At 40.3% G+C, this 25,669-nt stretch overlaps 1 protein-coding gene across 2 annotated transcripts; it reads right to left on the bottom strand.

The window, feature by feature from the left end:
- Positions 1-986: 986 nt before the first annotated feature.
- Positions 987-22,588, bottom strand: dennd2c (DENN/MADD domain containing 2C). 2 transcript variants are annotated; one of them, XM_034145244.1, is made up of 19 exons: positions 22,295-22,588; positions 17,904-18,953; positions 16,262-16,386; positions 15,097-15,170; positions 14,780-14,938; positions 13,592-13,670; positions 13,311-13,355; positions 12,074-12,261; positions 10,266-10,375; positions 9,378-9,447; positions 8,098-8,175; positions 7,612-7,752; positions 5,956-6,104; positions 4,858-5,035; positions 4,577-4,618; positions 3,624-3,732; positions 3,008-3,250; positions 1,806-1,892; positions 987-1,728 (listed from the first exon to the last, which is right to left on the bottom strand). In XM_034145244.1, exons 2-19 carry the CDS (start codon positions 18,755-18,757, stop codon positions 1,697-1,699), a joined length of 2,763 nt encoding a protein of 920 aa, XP_034001135.1. In that variant the 5' UTR covers positions 18,758-18,953; positions 22,295-22,588; the 3' UTR covers positions 987-1,696. The 2 variants fall into 2 exon arrangements, with proteins under 2 accessions (XP_034001135.1, XP_034001136.1); XM_034145245.1 differs by having other exon boundaries at positions 12,074-12,258.
- Between the last annotated feature and the right edge of the window lie 3,081 nt (positions 22,589-25,669).

Raw genomic sequence — 25,669 nt, 5'->3', positions numbered from 1 at the left:
TTCTGTTGTCATTTCCTGCGATCTTCTTCATGGAGTCAGTCAAAATGAATGAATGAATGGGCGTTTCTTTTACTATTTATAGGCAAATATGGGCGTTACGTGAAGCCCGCAAAAGCTGCGCCGCATTTCGAGTTGATTGTGATTTATAAAGGGGAACCGGCGTAGGATGTGCCGTACGCAAGTCCTGTGCCGGTACGCAGTGTTTTATGAATCGGAAAGTGTCTGTGCGTATTTATTTGCTTTGTCCTACATAAGCAACCTTCCCACGTCAATCCTACGCAAGGCTTTATAAATGAGGCCCCAATAAAAAACGACATTTCATAATCTGTCGAAAATATGCAAAAACACTGTATAGTAACCCGAACACATGCAAAAGAAACCGACGTGACTTTAATTTATTTTTTAAAGTATAGATTAAACAGCTTGATGAAAAAGTCTGCAAACTGAAAAAAACAATATCTCCAATGTTTCTAACGAAAGAATGGGCAGCAATAGAAAATAAAACCCAATGCCAGCTTTGCAAACTAGTGGAAGGAATATATTACGCCCTTTTTTTAAATTGGCAGTTCAAATGAGCACACATGTAAGGCAGAAATATGCAAATCTTCATCATGTGATTGAAGTAACCCCCAGAGGAATAGCCATGGCAACAGGCTGTCCCAGGTCTGTGTGTGTTTATCATGTTTTCCTCTCCTCTGCCATTTCTGTATTTGATTGTTTTCTCCATGCCTCTGCCCTGGCAAGGCTGCAGGGAAACTTTTTTTTTTCATTCAAGAACCACATGGATGTAAACTTCAACGTGATTGGTTAGCAGAGGGATGAGACTGCAAGGCGGTAAATCTATCCTCTAAATGCTGCTCATGCTGAAGACGCTTTTCTTAATTGATTTCCTTTTTGTCCTAATTTGCATTGCAATGAGCTCTTGGGGCCACGGGGTTATGAACAACCAAAAGCATTAGCATAATAAATACCATAGTCAGTCATTATGCTGTCCAAGGTGTTCCATTTATTCAAAGTAGGACATCACGATTTCATACAAAAATATTCCAAATGCTGTACACTTGTTCTCAACATTGTGCAAAATGTAAAGAAAATATTTACAACTCCAGTTAACAAGGAGAAGGTCAAAGACAGAGAATGAATCAACCTCATCAAAATGTAAATACTCATTGTGATTAATGAGGAGTGATGACACTTTGAAATGTTCTGATCAGAGTCAATAAACTATATAAACTTGATCTGAAATGCAAACAAATTGAAGTAAACAGGTTTGTGCTGAAGGGAATGCAACATGGATAATGGAATTGTACATTAAAATGTACGGTATAAAAACATGCATCAGGTTGGAACGATGCAAAGTATTTTAAAATGTAAAGTACTTACAAGATTGCAGTTCACACATTAAGTTGCATTGACTGTAAAATGCACACATTGTGCAGTAGAGTTGAATCTGCCTTAGCCTCAAGGTTTCATAAAAAAAAAAGACAAAAAGGAAATACCTTTTCCAGTTTTCGTCCAATAAAAAGTGCACTGCTTGCAAACATGCATACATGGCTTTGAGATGAACCTCTCTTTCTCCAACTCTTCACCGTCTCATACGCATCTCGACATCCACATTCATTTCCTCAGCAAGTCCAGCAGCAACAAGTGTTCTGTTTGTAAGGCTTTCATTAAAAGCCAGAGTGCTGCTGTGTGTTCATTTAATTTGGAGGAGCTTCATCTTGTTCCCTAAAATAAGATAAAAACAATTAGCCTTTGAGACTTAACATTAAAAAGTGAACATTTGATGAAAGAGCAACACTTACCCAGTCCTTTAAGAAATTTGTTCACACCACTTGGCTCCGGCTCGGGGTAAGAATCCAGATACTCGGTCACTCGGACCTCAAAGAGACCTGGAACAGAGTTTCAAGTGTTGAGCCACCAAGACGGAATGTTTACACAATTCAATATTCAACTTAAAATGAACATAGTTTAAATTCTCCCCAAATGCAGCATGGTTTATTGTTGTGGTGTTTGCGTGCAAAGATAATTCTCTTTACCCTGTTTCTCTCATTCCTTGCGTTTATTTCAGACATGTGACTGATTTAATTTAAGTCACATGTCTGGTTTGGTATGATTGAATTAAACACAACAAATTTTTTTTTATTCAATAAGATTATCTTATTATGTGGAAATGTCTGACGCTATACTTCAAACTGTGAACTACTTTGTTTGAATGACTTGTCTCAGCATTATGGGAACTTAAAAGGTAGGGACATCTTAGGCAGCAATGACATCTAATGTCAGGGAGTAAACAGCTTATTCCTTCTATTCACTTACAAGTGAGTTCATTTTTTTAGTTTTCTTGGTATGAGAAGTAATGAGCAGTATCTATGAATTCGTAAAAATGTTGATGTTTTAAAGGTGGGGTAGGTAAGTTTGAGAAACCGGCTCGAGATACACTTTTTGTTATATTCCATGGAATGCTCTTAACATCCCGATAGCAATGAATATCTTAAGTGCTTTGACAAAAAATCCATAAAGAAATGTCATCTGTGGAAGCCGTAGTACTGTAAAAAGCACGACCAATCATTTTAGCCGGCTCGGCTAAAATGATTGGATGGCCTACCTGCCTGTCAGCCTTCCATCTGAGCACAAACTTATCTCGTGCCCTCATTGGTCATGTGCACGTTCGTGTGTGTTGGAGGAGCGGCTCTGTAAGGAAGTGGCAGATTTTTTCCGGCTGTGTATTTTCAAATTCGAGCGCACTCGAGCTGGTTTCTCCAAAATTACCTACCCCACCTTTAAATTAAATTTAGCAGAAAATCCATATTTTGACTAGTGATTAAAGTGTGATTTTCTAAATGTGATATGGCTAAATACTTGCTGAAAGTAAGTCCCCACCAGATTTTAAGACTTTAGAGTTTAGACCAATCACAACAGATGTTGTGGCATTTTTCCTTCTCATACCATGTTGAGCCTTTGGGTACACATGGGTTACAAAAACAAAGCAACCCAACACAGTTACCTCTTCCTCCTCCCTTGCGCAGCTCTTTGTCCTGAATGAAGCCGGCAAACATCTGCGTGTCCATGAAGAACTGCAGGAACTGCCGCACTCCACGGGACGGGTGGGACTTGCGGAAGCTGTCGCGCTGGAACTCCCTGCTCCCGCTGGAGGACTCCACCATGTGCAGAGGGTAGTGGCCCACCAGCTCCACGAACAACCGGACAAAACCCTCTGACAGCAGAGAGCTCAGATCAGCCTGCTGACCTGGACGGCCATATTTGATGAAGAGAAAAGGGTCAACAGGATCATTAATTTCTTAAAGGGTCCCTACTATGTTCATTTTCAGGTTCAGGGTGGGTGTGGGTGTGTGTGAGAAACTCCCTCTGGAGGGAACTTTGGGATTTTAGCCTTTGCAGACCATTTACATGCACAAAAACCCATATAATACACTAAAGGAAAAAAACCTAAAAAGCATAATAGGGCCTCTTTAGACCGACACATTTAGGAACATTATGACTTACTATTTAAACGTCATTGTGGTGCTAAAATTGATGATGATATTGCAACAGTAAGGGCTAAACTTAAGCCACACTTAAAAAGCTGACAGACCTGTTTGGTAATATCTGTTTACACTAACCTCCACGACTGTCTCCGTCCTCCTGGCTCAGGATATCGTCCCGCTGCTCCAGGATCTGCTGCAGCGCCGCCTGCAGTTTGTTAGGCAGGATGCAGTCCTCATCGCCCAGCTGTCATAGCACAGCAGAGGTCAGCAGCAGCCACAAAATACCTTTTACAATCAAACAATTCAACTCTGCCGCACATTGTCACAACATACCTTATGATATCTTTAGCCTTTGTACACTCAAGTAATTGCTTTTTTATAATTACTTTATTATTGCTGCTAGGCCTGCTGATGCATGATGTGTGTTTATTCAAATGCATCAGTAACCGATTTGGTCAGTTTTTTCTTTTTTTGTGACTTCAATCAAATCAAATGACTATGTACTTCTGAATGAATACAAGTGCTGGTTTTCCCATGTATTGATCATGTTTGCCAATCTGCTCAAATGAATAAACAGCTGTACATGTGTTTAGGAATGATGTTTTGTGCTACAATAACAAAGTGCTTCACAGTCCATCATATACCATCTCTACATGCTACACTGTGTATTTTAAATAATCTCCATCCCTTTATTCATACTTTTCCATCAATGATGTGCTGCATTTTGCCAACGGCAGTATTACAATAAGTTCTGTATAACATACAGCTAATGTTAAAGTGGCAATGCCATCAATGCATTTCCTATTAGTTGAAAGAGACTGAGAGTTTAAATATAATTAAATAGGAGAGACTTAAATATAAACAAAACAAATGTGTTTATCATACATTTAGTATGATTACTGTTGACAGTCTGCAGTGACATTTTATATGTTTTTATGTCTGCAGTGCTTGTTTGGGTGTAACACGGTTTTCTCTCTGTCACCCTGAAAACATTCCACATGCACACAGGGAACAAGTGTAGGCAAAGCCGTGTTTCCCGACCGGGACCACACCTACCATTCCCTCAACATAATGCTATGTGTACACACCTGAATGACAAACTTGTCTGCACACAGATCCACAATGAGCACCTGGGGAGACGGCAACAAGAAGAATGACAGTTAATGACGGCGAGAGGTTACTGTTTCGCAATAGTCATACAAAGCCATGGCTTGCAGTTATAAAAAGGTAGGGTGAATTAGCTAGTCTCTTCAGGGTGTTTCTAATTACTACACCCAGAAGAAGTAGAGATTCATTCACAAAATGTAGTAAAAGGACAGCCAAGAGATGGAGCTTAATACTCTCTTCAATGATTTTCCCTCTAACTGACCTCCTCTATGGGCAGCTCCAGTAGCTCAGGCAGGCAGGGGGCCAGCACTCCGATGAGGAATGGGGTGGGGGAGCAGCTGATGTCCAGCATGCTGGCCGGTAGCACGGGCACGAAGGTGTGCTGCCAGGTGAAGGGGTACAGCAGTGCCAGCACTGCGTGGCTACACCGGGACAACACACTGCAGGGAACAGGGAGGATAGAAAAGATGAAGCCACAAAAACACCATTCAGTTCTCACACAGATCATATGACACAAAGATTTCAATCGTAGCCGCCTAAAAATAGCCTGGTCACACCATTATAATTCTTTTCCACCGTATATTAAAAGAGTTTTCAGCAAACAGCACTTGTGTTTTCAAAGAGTACTTAAAAATGCAACAGATCTGCCCTTATACTCTTTGACGGTATTTAACATTACTCCCTTTATAAATAACTTAAAACCAATTGAACATCTATATCTCCTCTTAAAACCTGTGAACATTTATTATACAATCAACTCCTAGATAATCCTATTTCTAATAACTACAGTCAGTTTTAAACCACTCTGTAGCACATGACATGCCGACTCCATCGCAATCTTTTAAGTCTTATCCAAGCACAGCGTTGATATACTGATATTGGCTTGTTATCAGTATCAGCTGACATGTTGGCAGATATGCAAAATATCATCGTTTATATAATTCACAACTGATACATTTTGTGTCGTATATATGTCTTTTTATTTAACCTTTACGATAAATAAGGAAAAACGCTTTATGTTTTTATACTTAACTGAGAAATGTCCTGCTGAATAAGCCTGGGGTGAGTCAGCACTTTGTGTAGCCCTGTAGAGCCCACTGGGACACTGTAAGGGATATTAGGCTGTACAAATAAACCTGACTTAACTTGCCTTTGGGACTTTGCCACAGCTTAGCTTATTGAGGCCAAGATACACACAGATAACTGACACTAGTGCAAGGTCTGTGTGATTTAATCAAGTATTGTATAGCTGCCACGCATCAAGGGAGAGTCTAATTTAATAAAATAATAAAACTCTGTGTCAGTACTCCATGACATCCTTATATATAGAGTATGTATTGATGTGGCTCTGCAGCTGTACCTGAGTTTGTCAGCGATGAAGATGACCCTCCTCTCCAGCAGAAGGGAGGCAAACACCTGCAGGAGGTTCCCGACGCTGAGGCACTGCAGCAGGCTGTCGAAGTCAACGTGCTCCAGCCTGGAGTCCACTGGGCGACACAGAGTCAGAACCTGCACGAGCAACAAGAGCACAGAATGAGTGTAAATGCCGTGTTATGACATGTAGTTGTTGTACACTAACTGCTTGATGAAGTATTTACAATTGGCAAAACAGACTCTTTACAAACATCAAGGTTGCAGTTTAGAAGCACTGAAGTGTTTCAGACAGAGGGTGAAAAGCAGTCGAGAGAAACGAAGACCTTTCTGAGCATTAAAGCATGTAAAGATGTCACAGTAGAGGCACTATATACAATTATTCATCCTGAAAATGAGCATAATATGTCTTCTATAATCACAAAGAAAAACAATATATTCAAACAGAAGCTGTAATCGATGCTCTCTTCAAAGTGTGCGAAAAGGGTTAGTCCGATAAGTCACAAAATACCATAGACAATCTAAACAGTCGAGCGGCAGACCAGCAGCTCATTTACTCCCAAGGTTAAATGATTGTTTTTGTCAAAGGAGTCTGGCTTTGAAGAGAGCATACATAATGACTTCAGTTCCCCCTTGTCGGCAAAGCAAAGGTACTACTGATAGTACATGTTTTAGGTGGTCTTTTTAGGCCTTCTAGCTTTCTGGCAGTCATCTACCGGGGACTATAACTAATCAGGACACAAAAAGCGCTAACTGTATTCCCTTAGAGTTGCACAAAAAAAGACGCTATCAGATTATCATACTTTTTTTTTTTTTAAAGGACAAGAAAATTACTAGTGGTATATTACAATGTTACAATACATTTTAAAATAAAGATTGATATATTATAGAGGTAGACCTACTGCCTGGATTTTGTTTTTAATAAAGACTACTTTCATTCTTCTTTATTTTAAATATCTTTATATAAGTACATTAGGTGGACACAAAAAGACTTTGCCTTCAATTTAAAAGCATTTGTAAACTATTCTTTCCGTATGCCTAGCCTCTAATATACAATGACATATTTCTTTCTTCTTTACTAAGGTTTCATTGTTCTGTTGTTTTACGTAATCCACTTAAATCAAAAACATCTTATTTGATATTGAGGTAATCCAAAAGTAATAGAAAGTAATCAGGTTACATTACTTTTATATTTTGATGCTTAGATTATGTTACTGATTACATTTTGTAACATGTAATTGTACAGAGCACATTTTTAAAGTAACCCTCCTAACCCTTACTTTATGTAATAAACAGACTATGGCTAAGTACCTCATACCAACCCACTCACAAACTATCCCTTTAATAACCCCCTAACTGCTGAAAGAGAAGAAAGCAGTGATTCTGCAGCACTTCCTCTGAACTCCTGAAGATGTTCATTACTTGACTTATTTTGAATCTGCAAACAGTAATGACTACATTGATGATTGTTGTCTGTTAATATATATAAATCTGTCCCAACATGAACCTTTTAAAGCCGTAATTGCTACCCCTATTGTTTGCACAACAAAACCTCCCATTCTGAGTCATTGTGAGTCTGCAGAAACAAGTGGTTAGGAAGAACAAAAATACTGATCAATGTTTCCCATTTTGGTTTCAGGGTTACCTCATTCCCCGAGCCAGGCAGGAAGCTCTTGACGGTGACTGTGCGCCCGGGGGCTGGAAAGGGGGCCTCCATTACGCTGCGCATAAATGGGTAAACCAGCGCTGGGGAAATCTCCCTGCGCCTCTCCACCTCCTCCAAAATCTGAACAGACAGACAGACAAACACTGAGTATCCTGAGAGCAGATTAAACACACAGTGGCGCAGATGTTTTCCTTCTTGCTTAATCCACACTTACTGTTTGCAAATAAAACCCGGCCAACTGGAAAAATGGGTGTGACCTGGCTGCATGAATACAATATCTTGAAAACACACACACCCGGGGATTGCTCAGGATTATCTTCTAGGTTAACGTCATTCCATCCTCATACATTCAAGGAGTTTCAAGGCAGCAGCTTTCACACACACTTCTCGAGGGGTCCCATTGAACTTTAGCAAAGGCAGCTCCTTTTCATCTCCCAACAAAAGCTTCTTTTATTGTAGCATTACCTTTGCAAAGAGGTTGAAGCAGCCCAGTTTGCTGACGATACAGTGCACTTCAGGAAGCCTCTTCCCTTTTCCAACGGGCTGAACGACACAAACAGTTTCATGTCAGCGAGCAAGTAGCAGATAAGATAAATATGCTAAACACGTCGAATATATTAGCACTAGGGCCGCCATAGAGCTTAATTGGAGGACTGGCGGCCCATGTACTGGGGCTTGGCCAAAAGAATCTTTAAAAAGTAAACAATATATTAACATTAAAGAACCCTGTCTATTTTACCTTAAAATAATTGTTTCATTTTGATGCTACACTGACTTGTCCCACTCTGCACATTTGACAGCTGTTCATGGCTGTGTCCCACTCTGCGTATCATCCCCTGGGACAAGTGTGTGAGGCTTTAAAGACTAAGTTAATTTTGGTGATGGTGGATTATATTTAACTCAGAACATGTTTTCTGTTTCCTCTGATGCCCTCAGGCTTCTCTCCCTCGAGTCTCTGTGATTTACTGAACTTTCCTGATTGACAGAAAACTTGCCTTGTTGCTGAAGTAACACTAACAGGGCTCAGCAGCCTCTAGGGAATAGTAAGTAATACAGGCTTGCTCTGTCTTGTTGCAGTATAAGTAAAGAATTCATAACAAATGCAAATTAAATGTCACAGCTGTCTCTATGTCGACAGCGGTGTATAAGGAAATTGTAAGGGTGTTCAATTGCAAAAACATCGATTACTACATCATGAAGTACAGTCAGGTACTTCTGAAAAGCCCATACAATACGTTTAATAGCGATAACCTTGCAGAATTGTGTTGGATAAACAAAGAGTTTAAAGTCTAAACTTTTATGATAGTAGCAGTGAGCTTATCTGCCAACAAAACAAACAGAACTCTTCATGTTAGGCCTGTCTGCACTAAAGATTGAATAAGCAAAAGAAAACATAGTTACAGAGAGCTCAACACGACAACCACAGTATGATCGTTACGATATAAACAAACATGAACCAACATTAAAAGAAGAAAGGCAGATATACAGCATGTTAATCTAAAGAAGTGTTTTGAAAAGTGTCTTAAAAAGACCTACAAGCAGCTCTCGTTGTGGGGCAAAGAAAGGGGAAATGATGACATTCTTCTTGCCTTGTGTCATTGATTCAGAAGTGGTTTATGGTCTGTGAATCAGATGTACTCATTCTCCTCAGAGAGTTGGAGTAAGCATGTGGCCGGCTGCCATGTCGTGACACACAGAGCTACGGATTCAATGATTCAGATTGAAATGTTAACACAGCCACTCACCAAGATCTTCCGGCAGTAACAGAACCAGCGGCTGCCGTCCTCTGAGGTCAGGACAAAGGAGAAGGTCTCACTGTGAACAACATTACAAACTATTAGATCAATACACAGGAGATGACGTTTAAGGGATTTTATATTACTCATAACTGCTTAAAAAATGCAGTTTTCACCGCATGTCACTACCACTGTCCCTCCTTTCTGCACTGTCACTTCAATAAAGGCACTGGTTCCCAAAATAAAGATAAAAAAACATCACTAATGTTAAAACGTCTGTATTTCCTTATGTAAAAGGCAAAAAAAGAGATTGAGAAAACATCTTTGGGAACAAGTTGATAACAAATAATGAAATAGAAATAGGCATGCAGAAACTAGATAAATGGTGCGTGGTCGGTGTGTATTTGTTTACACTACCAAATAAAAAGTGTTTTAAGTACAGGAAGGCAGTGTAAGTTGACATCATAACCCACATTGCAACAATGATCCCCGTAGTGAAACAGAAAAGAAAATAAGAATGCACACTGCCCCATAGCACTTAGAGATTTAATTAACTCGGTTGAAATGTTAATTATCACTGTGGGGAATTTCAGCTGTTGCAACATCAGGGTCACAGCTGAGGATATAAATAAGAACGAAGGAAATGGGGGTATTAAACATAAAACAAGTGTTAATTACAGTACTTGATCTTATCTAAATAGTGTACAGGAAAGAAAAGTTAAACATTTATTAGAGCACATGAAAGGTGTGTGTATAATGACAACAAAAGCAGACATAAAGGAAATGATGAAAGATGAAAAGACAGTATCATGTTACCATGGTGCCTTAGGGATGATTACTTCTGTGTACACCTAGCTAGCATGCAATTAAAAATATGACTGAAGTGCATCTGCTGACCTTGGAGTGTTTGAGGAGGGCTTCCAGTCCTGAGAGTCGGGGAAGCAGAACTGGGGAATGACCTTCAGCTGGTCCTCCGCCTCTTTGGAGATCCGCGACGACTTCTCAAACTGAAACAGAGGCACTCCAGTTACAGCAGTGGTTCTACAGAGTAACTCTTTGAAGTAGCTTCAGGAGGACCCCGGTGAAATCAAAGCTCATTCAATTGCATTATAACAACAGAACTTATATTGTATATCATTTAAAATAACAGAAGATATCTTAATAAGTCTGAAGTATTGAAAATGACGTATGCACGGTTGACTTGTTATTAGTATTTTACATTGATTCAAAATCACCACCAAACAACAATTAGTATCTTCACATACAGGTGCCTGGAAACCTTTTCTAAAAATGGCCACAATCTAACATGAGAATATTTGAAAGGCGATGGTTTAGAATGAAAGCTCTACACTTAGTATAGCATTCAGTTTAAAGAGGCCCTATGATGCTCTTTGGGGTCTTCCCTTTCCTTTAGTGTGTTATAAAGGTTTATGTGCATGTAAATGGTCTGCAAGTTCCCTCCAGAGGGAGTTTCTCTCCCACACACTCCCTCCTGCTTAAAAGCCTCCATTTGACTCCTTTGTTTACTTCAGTAACATAGTGACATCACTATGTAACACTCGCATTTGTTTTGGCTAGCGCTCTAATGGCGCATTTCCACTACACGGTCGGCCTCGGCCACACTCGGTACGGCTCGGTACGGCTTGGCCGCGTTGGGCCTTAACAGGGCCGACTCACTTCATGCTGCGCTTCCATTACAGTTTAGGAACTGGGGTAGTTACTATAGTAACGCAGTGTAGGCGGAGCCGTAACGTCATCTTCAATGAGAAATCCAGAAACACAACACAGCCGTTAGCTGTTAGCACTCAGAGCTCACAGCTCCTTATATATGTTCAGAAACTCGACAAAAGTTAAACGAGTACAAACCACAGACTCTCTGTGTCATGGTGAATACAGTCGCTGGTTTATTTATGTCTGTATAGGCCGTTGTTGTGAGTGTGGACGGTCGGGGCATATACTGCGTTAGCTTAGCCAATCTCCATCTAGAAAAACACGAATTTTAAAAGGTTTATCGCCTGCCGTCTGTCTGCAGACTTGTCAAAGCATTAATTCATGGTTTTTACTAACCGGTATCAGTATGTTGTTACTTCGGCATCATTTTGAAACGTGTATTACAATTAAATCACGGTCAAATATGTCCATCTTGTTGTAGTTCTAGCCCTCTTGCCAGCGCTCCTCTCTCTAGTTTAGCATACTCAGCCCGACTCAGCCCTGTTTGTTGGCCCCGATAGAACCACAATTTTCTAGGGCCAGAAAAGAGGGGAAAAAGTGGCCCCGCGCCGTGCCGCGCCGGAACGAGGCCTAGTGGAAGCACAACCAAAAAAGGGGACGGCACGACACGGCACGCTTAAAGCGAGCTACGCGCTGCAATGGAAATGCGCCATAACACATTGTACGTGATAGGCTAATGAGCGGGACATCTCTAAGCGGTTGACCAATCACAACAGAGCTGGCCATCTAACCAATCAGATCAGACTGGGCTCTGGTTTCAGACAGAGGGTGAAAAGAGTTGCTGCAGCACAGGCAGTATGAGAAAAATAAAGTGCTCTTTGAACATTAAAGCACGGAGACATGTTACAGTAGAGACACAAAATACAATTATGAACCTGAAAATGACCATAATGCGTCCTATTTAAACACTGTGATCAAAGTACAGTTATGTCTTGTGCCTAAAAAAGGATGTTATGTTAAAAGCTTCCTCTTACCAGTTTAGGGAACTGCTGCGTGATTACGGGGGAGTATGTGTTTCCTGGGGAGCCTTTTCTCAGCGACACCACCACAAAGATCTGGAAAAGCTGCTGCTGCTGCAGCTGGATCAGGTCTCTCTCCAGGGTGCGGTAGCCTGGCCGACGCTTCAGTGTAGACTGGATGTAAACTGATCTCCTGGAGCCTGCTGGACACCACACAGTGAGACTAAGGTAAATGCTTGTTCTGGGACAGATCCCACCCAGCACAATGGAGAAGTATGAGGCATGCTAAATATCAACATACAGTGTGATTGTGAAGTTAACCCAGATTACAGTGTCCAAAACAATGGCCATGGATAATTGTCTATTTCTTAGAGCAGAGGTATTATTTGACTTTCTCAAAGTTTAAACAATATTTCCCATAAGCTTCATTGTTACCTCTTGCAAAAAGATGATTGACCTATGTTCAATTGGATTTTCTGAGTAGGCTTTACAGAGGAAACCGTTGCTTGGCTTTATAGATGGTATTGTTGGTAAGTCGACTACTTTTCACAAATATTGTATTAGATATATAATCATAAAATCTGGTACAGACTGATAACAACAGAATTAAATGACAAGGTTGAAGTTACATTCTTTCCAATAATTTGGTTTATGGCCAAACACCTGACAAACTGATGATAATAATTTAATAATAAGTCAAAGTTATTCAGATAAACTTTCGGTTAAACAGAGAAAATAATGAAATCTAAATTTTTGAGAGGCTGAAAAACAGCATTGTCTGACATGAGATTACTTTTATTTTAATTGATTATCAAAACAACATCAACTAATTGATGCAGCTCTATTTTCCAACATGTCAACATGCTAACGCTGGGATGTAGATAAAAGCACCTCTGCTAAAGTACAGCCTCTCAGAGACGCTAGCATGGCTGTAGACTATACATATCATACTATACTATATCAAAAGGGGCTAAATCTAGACAGCACTTGGCATTTTTTTATTGATAAATGACTTGTTTCAGCTTTTTTATATATGTGCTTATCAAGTATGATGAGGTGAATTACAGTCAAATTGAAGTTGTATGCGTTTGATTGGACAGAAATAGTGTATAGCGTTGACTGGCTCATATAATAATTACTTCCCTGGAGCAAAAGAACAGACACTATGAATGTTTCTGGTTTTTTCTATGCAGCCCTTTGTTTATACCTGGGAGAGTCAATCAAACATACTGAGATTAACCCTTGATGGTACCTTTGCTGTTGTCCTCCGGGTCGCTCTCTGTCCCACTCGTCTCCTCTGTTGACATGAATTAGAGGACGGAGGGATTAGTGAGAGGCACAGGAATGGAAAAAACTTGAGAAGCCATAATCAGATGCAGACAGTCGGCCTTTGTTTCATAATCAGCGGCTTCGCCTGCTGCAGCTGGCCTTGTGTGCACCATCAAACGCTGGGTATTTCCAGCGAGGCTCGACTTAATCTTATTGAAGTGTTGATGTGAGTGACATTTGGACATCTGTGTGTGTATGTGTTACCTCGCACTGAGACCCCCTGGTTCTTCACTCTCTTCCTCCCTCGCTTGTCGTCAAAGATGGTCTCGATCTTGTTGACGTACTGCGTAGTAGAACACACACAGGTACTCGTCAGCCCCATCATCTCCCATCCATTATAGAATCTTGATTATAGGGATTCATGATATAACAGCCCCTAAGTACATGATTAAATTATAGGCATTTGTGTAACCTTACTTTCCTGCATTCTTCTGTTAATGCCCTGAAACAGTTGAGTATTTTCAAGTCAACTAAGCTCTCTGCAATAATGCACAGAGATGGCTCAACACACAATACGGCACATACAGGAAGCTGAAACGTATCTTTAAGGAGACAGACAACACACAGCGTATGGGGAGGAATGAAATACCCCTACTTTCAGAGAAATACATAAAGCAGACTATTTATTCTTAACTTTATAGTTACATAATGGGATACAAAAAGGTCAACAAAGAAAGTGTTGTTTACATTTTTTAAATACCATCCAAAAATAACCATTTGTTGAGAAGACACAGAGTTGCTGTCATTTAAACAATACAAAAACAAAGGCTTTTTAGGTCTAACATGATAGCCAATTAAAAAAAATTGCATTTAATTTGTTTAAAAAGAGAGTACCTCAGATTGACCTGTGATTTTCAAATCTACTTTCAAACTAATTTTGAGTACAGCGAGCCCTCCTACTCAAACATTTTTTGACCTCCGTTTACTTACTGCACCTTATCATTAAAGTCCCTCCATGTCCACGGTCTTCGCACCGCCATGAGTCGTGTGTCTGAATTCATGTGTTCTGTACAAAGTCTCTTGAAGCAACCGAATATGATGCTCTAACACTATCTATTTCTTCCAGCGTCCTCTACTTCCTGCTGAACAAGTCACGCCCCCTCTGTGCTTTCCAACATGACACATGATTTATCATAGACAGAGGAACATACATCCTACTTTGTTTGTCTCTATATTATAAATAGACAAAACATCTCAGTGAACATGTGTCAGGATTAATAAGGGAAGGGAAAATAGACCCCAAGTTAAACGTATGTTACCCATTGAACATAATAAAAAAAAGAGGTAAAATCATCCAGAATTGCCCTGTGATTAAAAATAAATACTTTCATATTCAAACCTGTAGTCAACCATTGTATCAAAACACAAAGACTAATGATATAATCCGTGTACCTGAGGCGTCCTCTGTATTTTTGAAGTGCTTGCGCGCCGGGGTGTAGCTGGTTTGGGAGTTTCTGCAAGTGTTGAGGCTTTGGATGCCGTTGTCGTTTGGAACCTCTTTCTATCCACCTTGCTAGCGTAGCCTTGCAACGTTTGGGGTTTTGGAGGCAGCTGGAAGACAAAAGGTGCCGAGTCATCATAATTACAAGGTATTAAACGACAATACTTCCTCCCTCCTTTAGAAAGGTTAGGTTCATTTGATACACCCATTATCAACTGATGAAAAATACTTATGAAAAGGAGATATGAATGGTAATATCTTTCAATACCTTTGGCCTTGCAATTGGGAGACACATGGGACTGAGCTTGATATCCTCGTAGGGGTTGTCTCTGGTAACGTCACCTGGGGGATGACAGAGTGATGGAAAGGTTAGACAGGCTGTCTGGAGGTTACCTCAGGGGATAGTTTCACCACACCTAATACTGGCTTTGAACAAGAAACACAGTATAAGAGCCAATACATTATAATTCTTTATATTTTCCATGGAAGCGTCAATTAATATATTTAATATAATAACGGTCATTTACATTATCAATTAATTAGTCAATCATTTTTCTTGTTTCATCATGTTATCCTTAAAAAGGCCCTATTAATCTTATTTCTGGTTTTTCCTTTCCTGTAGGGTTCCTCCAGAGGACACACATGCATGAAACGCCTCCATTGGAGTCTTTACATCACTATGTTACACTTGCACTTCTATTGGCTAGTGCTACAACTTGAACGTGAAATGCTGAGAGGTGGGATATTTTTGACTCATCTCTAAGTGGTTGATCAATCACAACAGAGGTGAACAGAGGTGCTGCATAACAGGCAGTTTGAGAAGAATAAAGACCCTTTTGTACATTAAAGCATGGAAACATGTCACAGGCACAAAATACAAATATGAACCTGAAATTAGCATAGTATGTCTTCTTTCAAAAGTCAAACAAATAAAGATGCTGTGAACAATTTGTATGCATTAAACTTACTTATTTAATCCATCAAAGATATTAAGTTTAATATCAGATATAACGAAAAGAAAATCCAATGTGAAAAGCTGCAACCAGATATATATTAAAATGATTTATTCACTAAATAGTTTGGAAGTTGCTGATTCAACAGAAAATCAACTACCAAACTATTTTAATAATAAATAGATTATTGGGGCTGGTTGTTGCACCTCCAAATACAGATAAATAAAGTTCCCTGCAGTACCATAATGTATCTCATTTCTAACAGTGGTGGTTACTTAGTTACTTACGTATCTTCCATTGTGTGCTGTTATTTCATCTTCAATTAAATTCTCAACATAGCAAAAACGGAACTGTTCATTCAACCTATGACAGGCCCCCAGCTGTCTTTGTGACCTGGTTTGTCTGTTCTTAAACAAAGCCAGTTTAAAATACATGACAGCCAGACAGTCAGTTTAATGATCAAATGGGAATTCCACTTACAAACGATATCCTCGTAAATGTTGTCGTCAGAGAAGGCGCGGTAAAGGCTCGAGTGTCCATCCTCGCCTTCAAGAGTTCCTTTCTTCGCCGTCAGACGTGCCGCATCCTCGTACTCAAAGGACTTCCTGTGGCGGGAAGGGAAGGCAAGGCAGTGAAAAAGTGTGGCCTGGCTGCTGTCCTAAAGATAGCCACCGTAATATTGTTCACTCTATTGTCTGGTGTTTAGTCAACGTCACACCACAACATTCCTCATGCTGATATCAAATGTCAGCAGGACAGAGAGAGTGTTATCAACTATCATGAAAGGAAATGACTGAGCATATGGTACGAAACTTGCTTAAAAAGCAAAGCATGGAAAAAGAGGATTCTGGGATAGCATTTGACAAAGTCACAATGTCTGTTATAGTTACAATTAGGTCAACATTCCTCCACTAAATTTAAAAAATAAAATATACATTTATTTATTAAAGCTGATTTACGGTCGTCTAGATTTGGTTAAAGGTTCAGTGCTAGTTTTCGTTTTTTATTTCACATCTACTTGATTTCAGTTTAGCGTAAAAAAAGGGGAACACGTCTGCTGAAACAGATCTTGCATGATTCACGGTTCAGTGTGATGTCACACCTAGCCCCATGGAAGAATGTCATAATGCACAAGAAGGAATGACAGCTAACTGCCTCCTGTGAAGTCGGTAAACAAGAAGCCCTGTAAAAGTTTGCCAACTGTGTGCAAACATGGCAGGAGGACTGTAGGCGAGAGACAAGTTATTAACATGAACCAAACAATATGAGTATAATGGTAACATTGTACCTTTATTATTCGGTGCACTTTTGCCAGATTGTTTAGGATCAGATCTACTTGGGGATCATCTTGTTATATTTAGCCAACTTTTTGAACAATTAAGTGCAGTTTAGCAGAAAAGTTGAAGGGGCCCAATAGTGCTAGTTGGGTTTTGAATGTTGTTATGGAATCAGACTGTCGGATATGTCGTGGCAGGGAGGTCCAGAGTCTGGGAGCCGAGCAGCAGAAAGCTCGAGCACCAATATAACACACTACGGGAAAGGGAAAACCCCATAGAGCATAATATGGCCACTTTGAAATAATATGGCCCCCTTATCTTCAGAGTCTTGTCTTCAATGTCTTTGCTTATTATCCTATTCTGTCAGTGGCTCCTGAACAGTGTTTTATGATGACAACAGACAACATCAGGATATGACAGTTAAAAAGAACTACAGTACGTCACCTAATGAGTCCTGAGCTAAACGTGAGCATGGGTCACAAGTTATCTCTTGTTTTGCTAAGCCTTCAGCGAATGAGAGAAAGTGAGTGTGAAAGGGTGTGGGCAAGCCTGCAGATGATGACCCTGGACCTGAGGAACTAGGCCACATCCAGACAATAAAGAACAATGCTGCCTGATATCATGTGACATCACACCCGGACCCCGGGCCAACAATTAGACTCCTCCTCACAATTGCACTAAAAACATTGCTGATATTACATCAAATCTGTTTTAGCAGCAGTCTAAAGCAGAATATTTAATGTGCTGAGTGTGTTTCCTTATTCCTTCAGCAGGAGCAGTTTTCATCAATTGAATAAAGCACTGCAAGAAATACCTTTTTTTTCAAAACTCTTTCAGTGCCTCACCTGTTCTTTTTATGCCTTGAAAGCCCATTGGTCTTTGCCACGGGACATGGGGGAGGTGGGAAGCTGGGTGGGTGGGCCACCCTCCTACTCCTGGAGCGGTTGTTGTGGGTGGATCTGCCGTCCCATCGCACCGCAGCGTTGTCTTTGGATCCCCGATACTGGAATGTCCGCAGAGGTTTGGGAGGAGGCTGGACTTCACCTGTAGAGTCCCGGCCTTTCTGCCAGAGCAGCCTGTCCCCCTCCAGCTTACGCCAGAAACCCCGTGATGTGTAGAAGTTTCCAGCAGGAATGTTGTCATCTTGGTCGTCCATCGATAGAGGTAGAAGTTTAGAAACTGCGTCGACATCCAAGATACGACCCGTTTTTCGGTCTCCATTGGCAGTGAGGGTTGGTTTATCTGTAGTGTTGGTCTCCACTTTGGGAGACACAAACTTTTGTTTTACAAGTGATTTATTCCCCGGGGTTGTGGTTGAAAATTCTGTGGAACATTTCTGCAGAGGTTCTGACTTCCTACCGACCACATGTTCAGCCCGTGCTGGGGATTCCCGAAAATCCAATCCCAGAGCCATAGATTTGGAGAGGTTTGGTTTCCCCTGAAGCCCCCCTCTCAATCCCTCATTGGGACATCCGTTGCCAAGGACCTCTCCAGACAGAGATCGGGATACAGTCGGAGGATGTGCCTTCACCCCGGCATCCTGGCTGCGACCTTCCCACTGGGAGATCTTCTGCCTGATGTTGATGCCCTGCTCCTGAGTAGGGGGCCTCCCCGACTGCCGAGCCACAGTGGCCCCTTTCTGCAGGCGGTCAACTTCACCACCCCCTCGCCTGCCCTGCTCCAGCCTCAGAGCCAGCATGATGAGAGGGGGCAAGTGAAGGCATCAGGGATTTCTTTACAAAGACGGATAGGCGAAGCCACGTAATCGGTGGTCAAATAATCCAGAAAAGCAGGAACGCCACAAGGTTTATAGTTGTTACTGATCCTTGATTTCTTTAGAAGTCTTCCTGTGCTAGCAGAGTGTCATTTCCCCCGTATCTCCTTTTGTAAACGACCTAAAAGGAAGAGAAGAAGACACAAATTACTCATCAATCACTGTACTTACAAACAAGTCCAGGCAGCACCTCGCGGGGTCAAAGGGATACAGAGGCAACACAGGAGGACAGTTACTTCTAAAAAAACACACATCTGAAGCCTTCTACTACTTGTAGGAAGGAACAGAGAGGGTCAGGAAGGACAGGCTCCTGTCAAGGTCTGTTTCCAAAAATCAAATCCCGGGAGAATAAGGAAAGACAGTGACAGGAACAAGGTTACTGCAGATTTCTGCTGCTGTGTGTCTTGAGCAGCCCCAACCCTAATTATCTGGCCTCAGGGGAATTCTGTCTACTCTGTAGTCGTCGTCCTTATCCGGACAGCTGGCCCATAGAAAATGCCAATGATTGAATTAAATCTAATTTAGTAATCCTGCAAAACTGTCTTTCAGATGAGTGGGAGGAATGTGCATTTTTAAGTGGTTTCAAAGAACTTGAAAGGCAAGAAAACACTTGATTTTCAAGTAATGAGCCAACTGACAATCAAGCGAAAGATAGAAAACACTTTAATCACACCTACAGTATCTACGCAGTGGAATAAAGGCTCTTTAAATAGTGTACATTTCATCAGACGCAAGATAAAAACAGACTGATTAAATGATGCCTTTGAGCTATGATTAGATTAGATTACAGAGCTATTATGGTCTGCTATCAAACACTTGATGTAAAGTTCTGCAGCGGCATCCCCCCCTCCTCATATTCCCTGATCCAACATCAATGCTGCACTGTACGCTCTTACACAGCAGCTCCTGGATTGCTGGAACCAAACCATTTGGACACGTTGCACATTAGGACCGAGGCTGGGAGAAATGCGGAGAAGGGGAGACATGGTAAAATTCCACTGCACAGCTCATGATCATAATAACGCTATGAGCTGCATTCCTGCAGAGACGTACAAGAGGGGGGCTTGGTGGAATACATTTAACCAGAGACAGTCGGTCAGTCAGTCTTGAAAGTGACGCCTTTGTTTGGTTTGACCTAAATCAAATATATGTATGCACCAGAATGCTGCTCAATCATTGCCAGACCCTGTGATGACAATGCGACTCCCACTCCCAAACTGACCCACTTGCAATATTTGTCTGTGTGCGGTACGTTGCACAGGAAGGCATGAGTTGCACTTCCCGAGCTGCAGGAAGAGGGATCAGCAGACTGTCCATAATTATTGTGCAGAGAGATTTGCACCCAGTAGAAAACCACTGATTTGAGCTATGTTTGGATCATCTACATTCAAACCCTGTGATAGTAATCAAATATTGTCTTTGAAACACGGTAAATCCAGAACAGCTACTAGCTGGTTTCAGTAACATTTGCAAGCAGTGTCAGCTTCCCCTTTCCCATGGTTAAAGCAAATGTTGTTATTGCGGTGAGGCACACCATGAGGTGGTATTAAATGACAAATCTGCAGGTTCAAATGAACTTCACTGACGTTTTATTAGGCCGTCAACTCTGCAGAAAGGTAACTCTAGTGAAACTCACTGACTCATCCACGTAGAAACCAGACGCAGGACCTGTAAAGCTGAAGCACCCCCTCATCCAGAGGCAGGTAAATCAAACCTAATTGTGCCTTCAAAAGCACCACAAAACGCCCTCCTGACGACGCTCGGCATGACCCAACATGTTGAAGGCGAGGTGTTGCACGCCTGTGGTTCACCGTCAACAGTGACAGTTAAAGCTATAATAAAAGAAAATGTGGGTTTGCTAAATGCCAGCGAGAAAGGACACACCAAGATTAAGTGCCTAAAAATGACTGATCCTTCACCACTGTTTTGAGCAACACACCCTTTAATTTTGACAGGACCATTGAAAGAGTGATAGTCCACTTTAACATGACACGTTCCATCATTTGTTGTGGATACCACTGTGCTGACAATGTCTCCAAACTATTCCATAAACTCATAAACTAATAATAAAAATAGACCATTTCTGTGTGATTCAACTGAAGAGGATTTAGCACAAAATAAATGCAGAACAATTCATAAACAGTGCTCCTGGTGTGTGATATGTTCCTTTTCTTTAAAGGGAGTAGTGGAATATACATTTCAGCAACGTTCAGTTATAGTCACTTACTCATTAACTCAACTGCTTTTCATGAACACCTGCAGAACGCTGCTCTTCTCTCTACCTTTAGGTTCAATGACCTCTGACTGCAATCTAAATGTGCCAAATTCCTCGTATTGCTGTATAAAGTGTGTGGATAATCAATAAGACTTTACTACAGTAAAGGGTTAGATGCAGAAGGCGGAAAAACGTTCACTGTTCTTTTTATGAAGAAAATATATTGCCAAACTCCCTTTAAAACTAAAGCAATTAAAAAAGTGATTTCTTATTGCAACGCATTAGTTCAATCACTGACTTATAAGGAGCTACTTAGTATTCGGCCTTAACAAAAGGCAAAGATAACTTAAGTGGCTAACTCTAACACAGCCTTACCACCAGGTTAAACTTGTTTAGGTGACAAAGTCGATAAAGGATACAAGTTACCCTTGAACAGTGGTTAAAGTAACACATACACTTACTTAAGTACTGTACCTAGGTACAATTTTGAGAGACTTGTACTTTACTTGAGTAGGCCTATTTCAATTGTTTTGCTACTTTGTACTTCTACCCCACTCCAATTCAGAGGTTAATCGTGTACATTTACTCCACTACATTTATTTAATACCTTTAGTTACTTTGAATATTTTGTATAATGATATGAAATATAAACAACACTTACATAAAAATGTACCTGGAGTAAATTCACAAGCTACCCTGCAGTATACACACTTATTAAAATGAGCTGCACCTTTACCATCTTATATAACACTCTGAAACATCTATGCAAAATTAGTACTTTTACTCTTGGTACTTGAAGTATATTTTGATGATAATACTTGTTGTACTTTAACTCAAGTAACATTTTGATTGCAGGACTTTTACTTATAACAGAGTATTCCTACATTCTGGTACTTATTTTTTGACTTAAGTACAAGATCTGAGTATACTTCTTCCACTTCTGATACATGATACATACCGAATTAAACAGCAGGATTTATTGATACAAAGTCATGTTTAATACTTAGTTTGATTGAAATATCACCCCCGCTATATCGATAAACCTGCATGTATTGGGGAAAACATAGCAGAGTTACGCGTTATATTTGATAGCTGAATGAAGCAGGGTACTCTTTCTTTACATAAACGCATGCATTGCTAGCTAGCTGTTGAAGAGACACTAACCTAGTCACCAGTGATAAGACATCAATACTCATTCCATAACACCACATGGGAAAAAGAGACAAATTACATGTGTCGTGACTTACCCCTTGTAGTTTAAGCAAAACATATGCTCTTTCATCATCTTTCTGTCGATAAAATAAAAAAACGCAAATAAAATCCTAGTAACGTTACACTCGCTGGCATCGTTCAAACCGGGGAGGTTAGCAGCCTCACAAAGTCCAGGCGTTGTAGTCCACAGCTGGTTATAGTTAACTTATTTAAAAATACTTTCAATAGAAAATACTTTAATGACGAACAAAAATGTGTCCACTTTTCTAATAACTAGACACAACAACAAAGGAAGTGTCCATGGACTACTAGAGAAAAGTGAAGCACTCCTCGCCCTCCTACTCAGGACAGTTAGTGTCAAGGCAGTCAGAAACATCCCTACTTCCGGTTAAAACTTTCACAATAAAGTTTCTTACTGACAAGCGCAAAACTGTTCTAAGATTTCCCAAGTTTTTTTACAACTTTGATGTGACATTACACAATTCATTGTAGCTAACTGTTTTAAAGCTTAGTATTTATTTATAAATTTTGATCAAATATTTTCAGTATTATCATGTAATATATTTTAGAAGTATATTTATTTTCAATAAAAAACTTCAGTTGGGGGGATGTTTTTCAGATTTTGTGTCTTAATATGTCATTATTATTATTTATAGGAAAATAACTATCATTGAAGTTTGCAAACTTCAAAATTGCCATTTTGAGTAAAAACGCGCTTAAGAAAATCATGAAAAACTGTGTGTAAAAATCCAATCCGCCTGAAACCTTACTTTTCCTACTTGTTCCTCACAAGTGAATGTTATTTTTTTAATTAAGTTTACCGTAGACCCATTCCATATCCGTGTTTAATAATAATCAAGTTCCTCTTATTTTCATGGCAGGTCATTTACATTCCGGTTTTACTCTTGGTGTTTGCCTACAGCTTGACGCAGATTTGATTGTGAGAAAGTTTGGAAGACAAGAGGGAAGACGTCATCACATCAAGTCCTGCAGCTGTCAACGATGAATAAATACTGTTGTCTTCAAGTGTCATGGGAAATATGGACATTGTGTTTATGAGTTGCATCTGCGAGACTCCACGAGCTAATAAATATCAATGGGGACTTTACTTTTATTCATATAGTAACAACATCTGAAACTGCTGTAAATATAATTGTATAAGTAATGTGTTTAATCACTTTTAGCTAATTTCAAAGTCTCAATGCCAGTTTTTCAGCAGATAATCATTTTTAAGTAGAATTTTGAAAGGCACTTTAATATTTTTATAGTGGAGACTCATCATATTAGTCAAATCTAAATCATATACTCAGCATATGATTTAGATTTGTTCTGTAGTTATTTCATACCATGGTACACAAAACTAGGAGCCTACAGTTTAATCAATCAATCAATGTTTATTTATATAGCCCAATATCACAAATGTTACATTTGTCTCAGTGGACTTCACAGTTTGTACAGAATATCAGTATGACAATACGACACCCTCTGTCCTTAGACCCTCACATCGTACAAGGAAAAACGTCCAAAAAAGGAAAAACCCCACCGTTTAAAGGGGAAATGGGAGAGACCTCAGGGAGAGCAACAGAGGAGGGATCCCTCTCCCAGGACAGACAGACGTGCAATCGATGCCGTGTGTAAATCGAAGAGATAATACATTTACAACATAGGTAGACCAAATGTTTGGAAATGCATGTGTCTATAATAAGAAGATGAATCCACGAGGATGTCAACAATCCTGTGGGAGCCATCAAGGAAGTAGTATGATGAAAGTCAGGCAGGTCCACAGTGACAGGTTCAGCCACGACTCGAAGTCCAGGACTCAGATCAGGACTCAGGACTCAGGATCAGCCACGACTCAGGATCCCAGCATATAGACACAGGTACAGACAGAGAGAAGGAAAAAGTATGGTGTCCCCCGACAGTCTAAGCCTATAGCAGCAAAACTAGGGGCTGAATCTAATCAGCCCTAATTATTGAAAAGGAATCTAACTTCGATACAGCCAATGTTAATATCTAGGCCGTCTCCGATACCGAACTCCGGTGCTGACAAGGCTCCGGTGAACGGCCGTCCAATCTTTTTAGGACTAAACCCCCCAGAATCTACACGCAAGATCAACGTAATCTGCTTAGGGGGGCGTTTACAGCGTGGCCTCTAACACCAAACTGCCCGTCGTATCACTTATTTCAGGCACTAAAGCGTCGGTCTCCGACCGCCAGGATAGCAAAACGGTGTGTATAGTGTAATACAGTAGGTGTTGGTGGGCTGGTAGAACCCCAGAGCAGTATCTAAACTGCCCCAGGAGGAGAATCCCTCTGTTAATGGGAGACTCCCTGGTAATTAGGGCAGCTTCAGAACCCACAGTCTCTAACCCCACCCTCTCTGGATCCCCAAATATATCAATCAAAACAATGCAAATGTAATATCAAACACAGCCAGAGTCAAACATTAATGTCACAGCAGTCACATCACCAGCCAGAGTCAAATATTTAATATCACAGCAGTGATATTACCACATCAGCAGAGCATATGTCATATTTCAACATTAATCAAAACCACCTCAACCACAGTAACCAATGTGAAACTATAGTTTAACCTTAGCAGAGTTTCTATTCCCCGTAAAAAATTTAAAATCCAAATTATCAACTAATGTCAGCCTTTTCCAAGGAAGGGTGTTCTTACCTCACTCTAAGACCAAGCAGATACCTTCAGAAACCACGAGAGAGACCAGGAATTGGGTCGAAATGTACAAAGTACAAACCGGTTTTATTAAGGTTTTAACAAAAATTGAGGATTAAAAGAATCCTTAAAAAATAACAAAGACACCAAGTCAAAATACAATAGCAACAGGTTCACAAGTCAAATCCTAAAGCGGTCACGTTCCTTCTTCTCCATCCTTCTTTATAGTCCTCTTCCTCCTCCCTTCTCTTTCAATCAGAAGGAGGTCACAACTGTTCAACTTTTAATTATTGAACATTAAAAAATGTAAGGTTTAAAAATTAAACAAATACAAACTTATAGTACTGATATGTAATTTTAAAGAGAGGGAATATGAACATTTTTCATGAAAGCAGAACACATTGTCAATGTCATGTTTTTAGAATCAAATTATTTTCTTTAAACATTTCAATTTCAAATATGCAAACTTTATAATTGAATTCATTAACAGAGACTTCATTTATTAACAGAGACAAATAAGGACAGCTTGTCTCTACGATTCGCTGGCCCAGGAAGTTGATTCGAATCTGTGTGTAGGCTGCCTGAATCCTGTGCCTCATTGTCTTCATACCCGCTGTAACCGCTCTCAAGGTGTCAAAAACCACAAGCGCCTTTTCAGAATGGTAGCAGGAACTTTTACGCTTTTATTGCACCATCTAGAATGTTTTGTGTGTATAGGTCAAAAGTTCAGGAT

The sequence above is a fragment of the Trematomus bernacchii genome, unplaced genomic scaffold (assembly GCF_902827165.1).
Source record: "Trematomus bernacchii unplaced genomic scaffold, fTreBer1.1, whole genome shotgun sequence".
Taxonomy (NCBI): Eukaryota; Metazoa; Chordata; class Actinopteri; order Perciformes; family Nototheniidae; genus Trematomus; species Trematomus bernacchii.
Note: the sequence above shows the minus strand (reverse complement) of the source record. Positions and strands in the feature narration are given on the sequence as shown.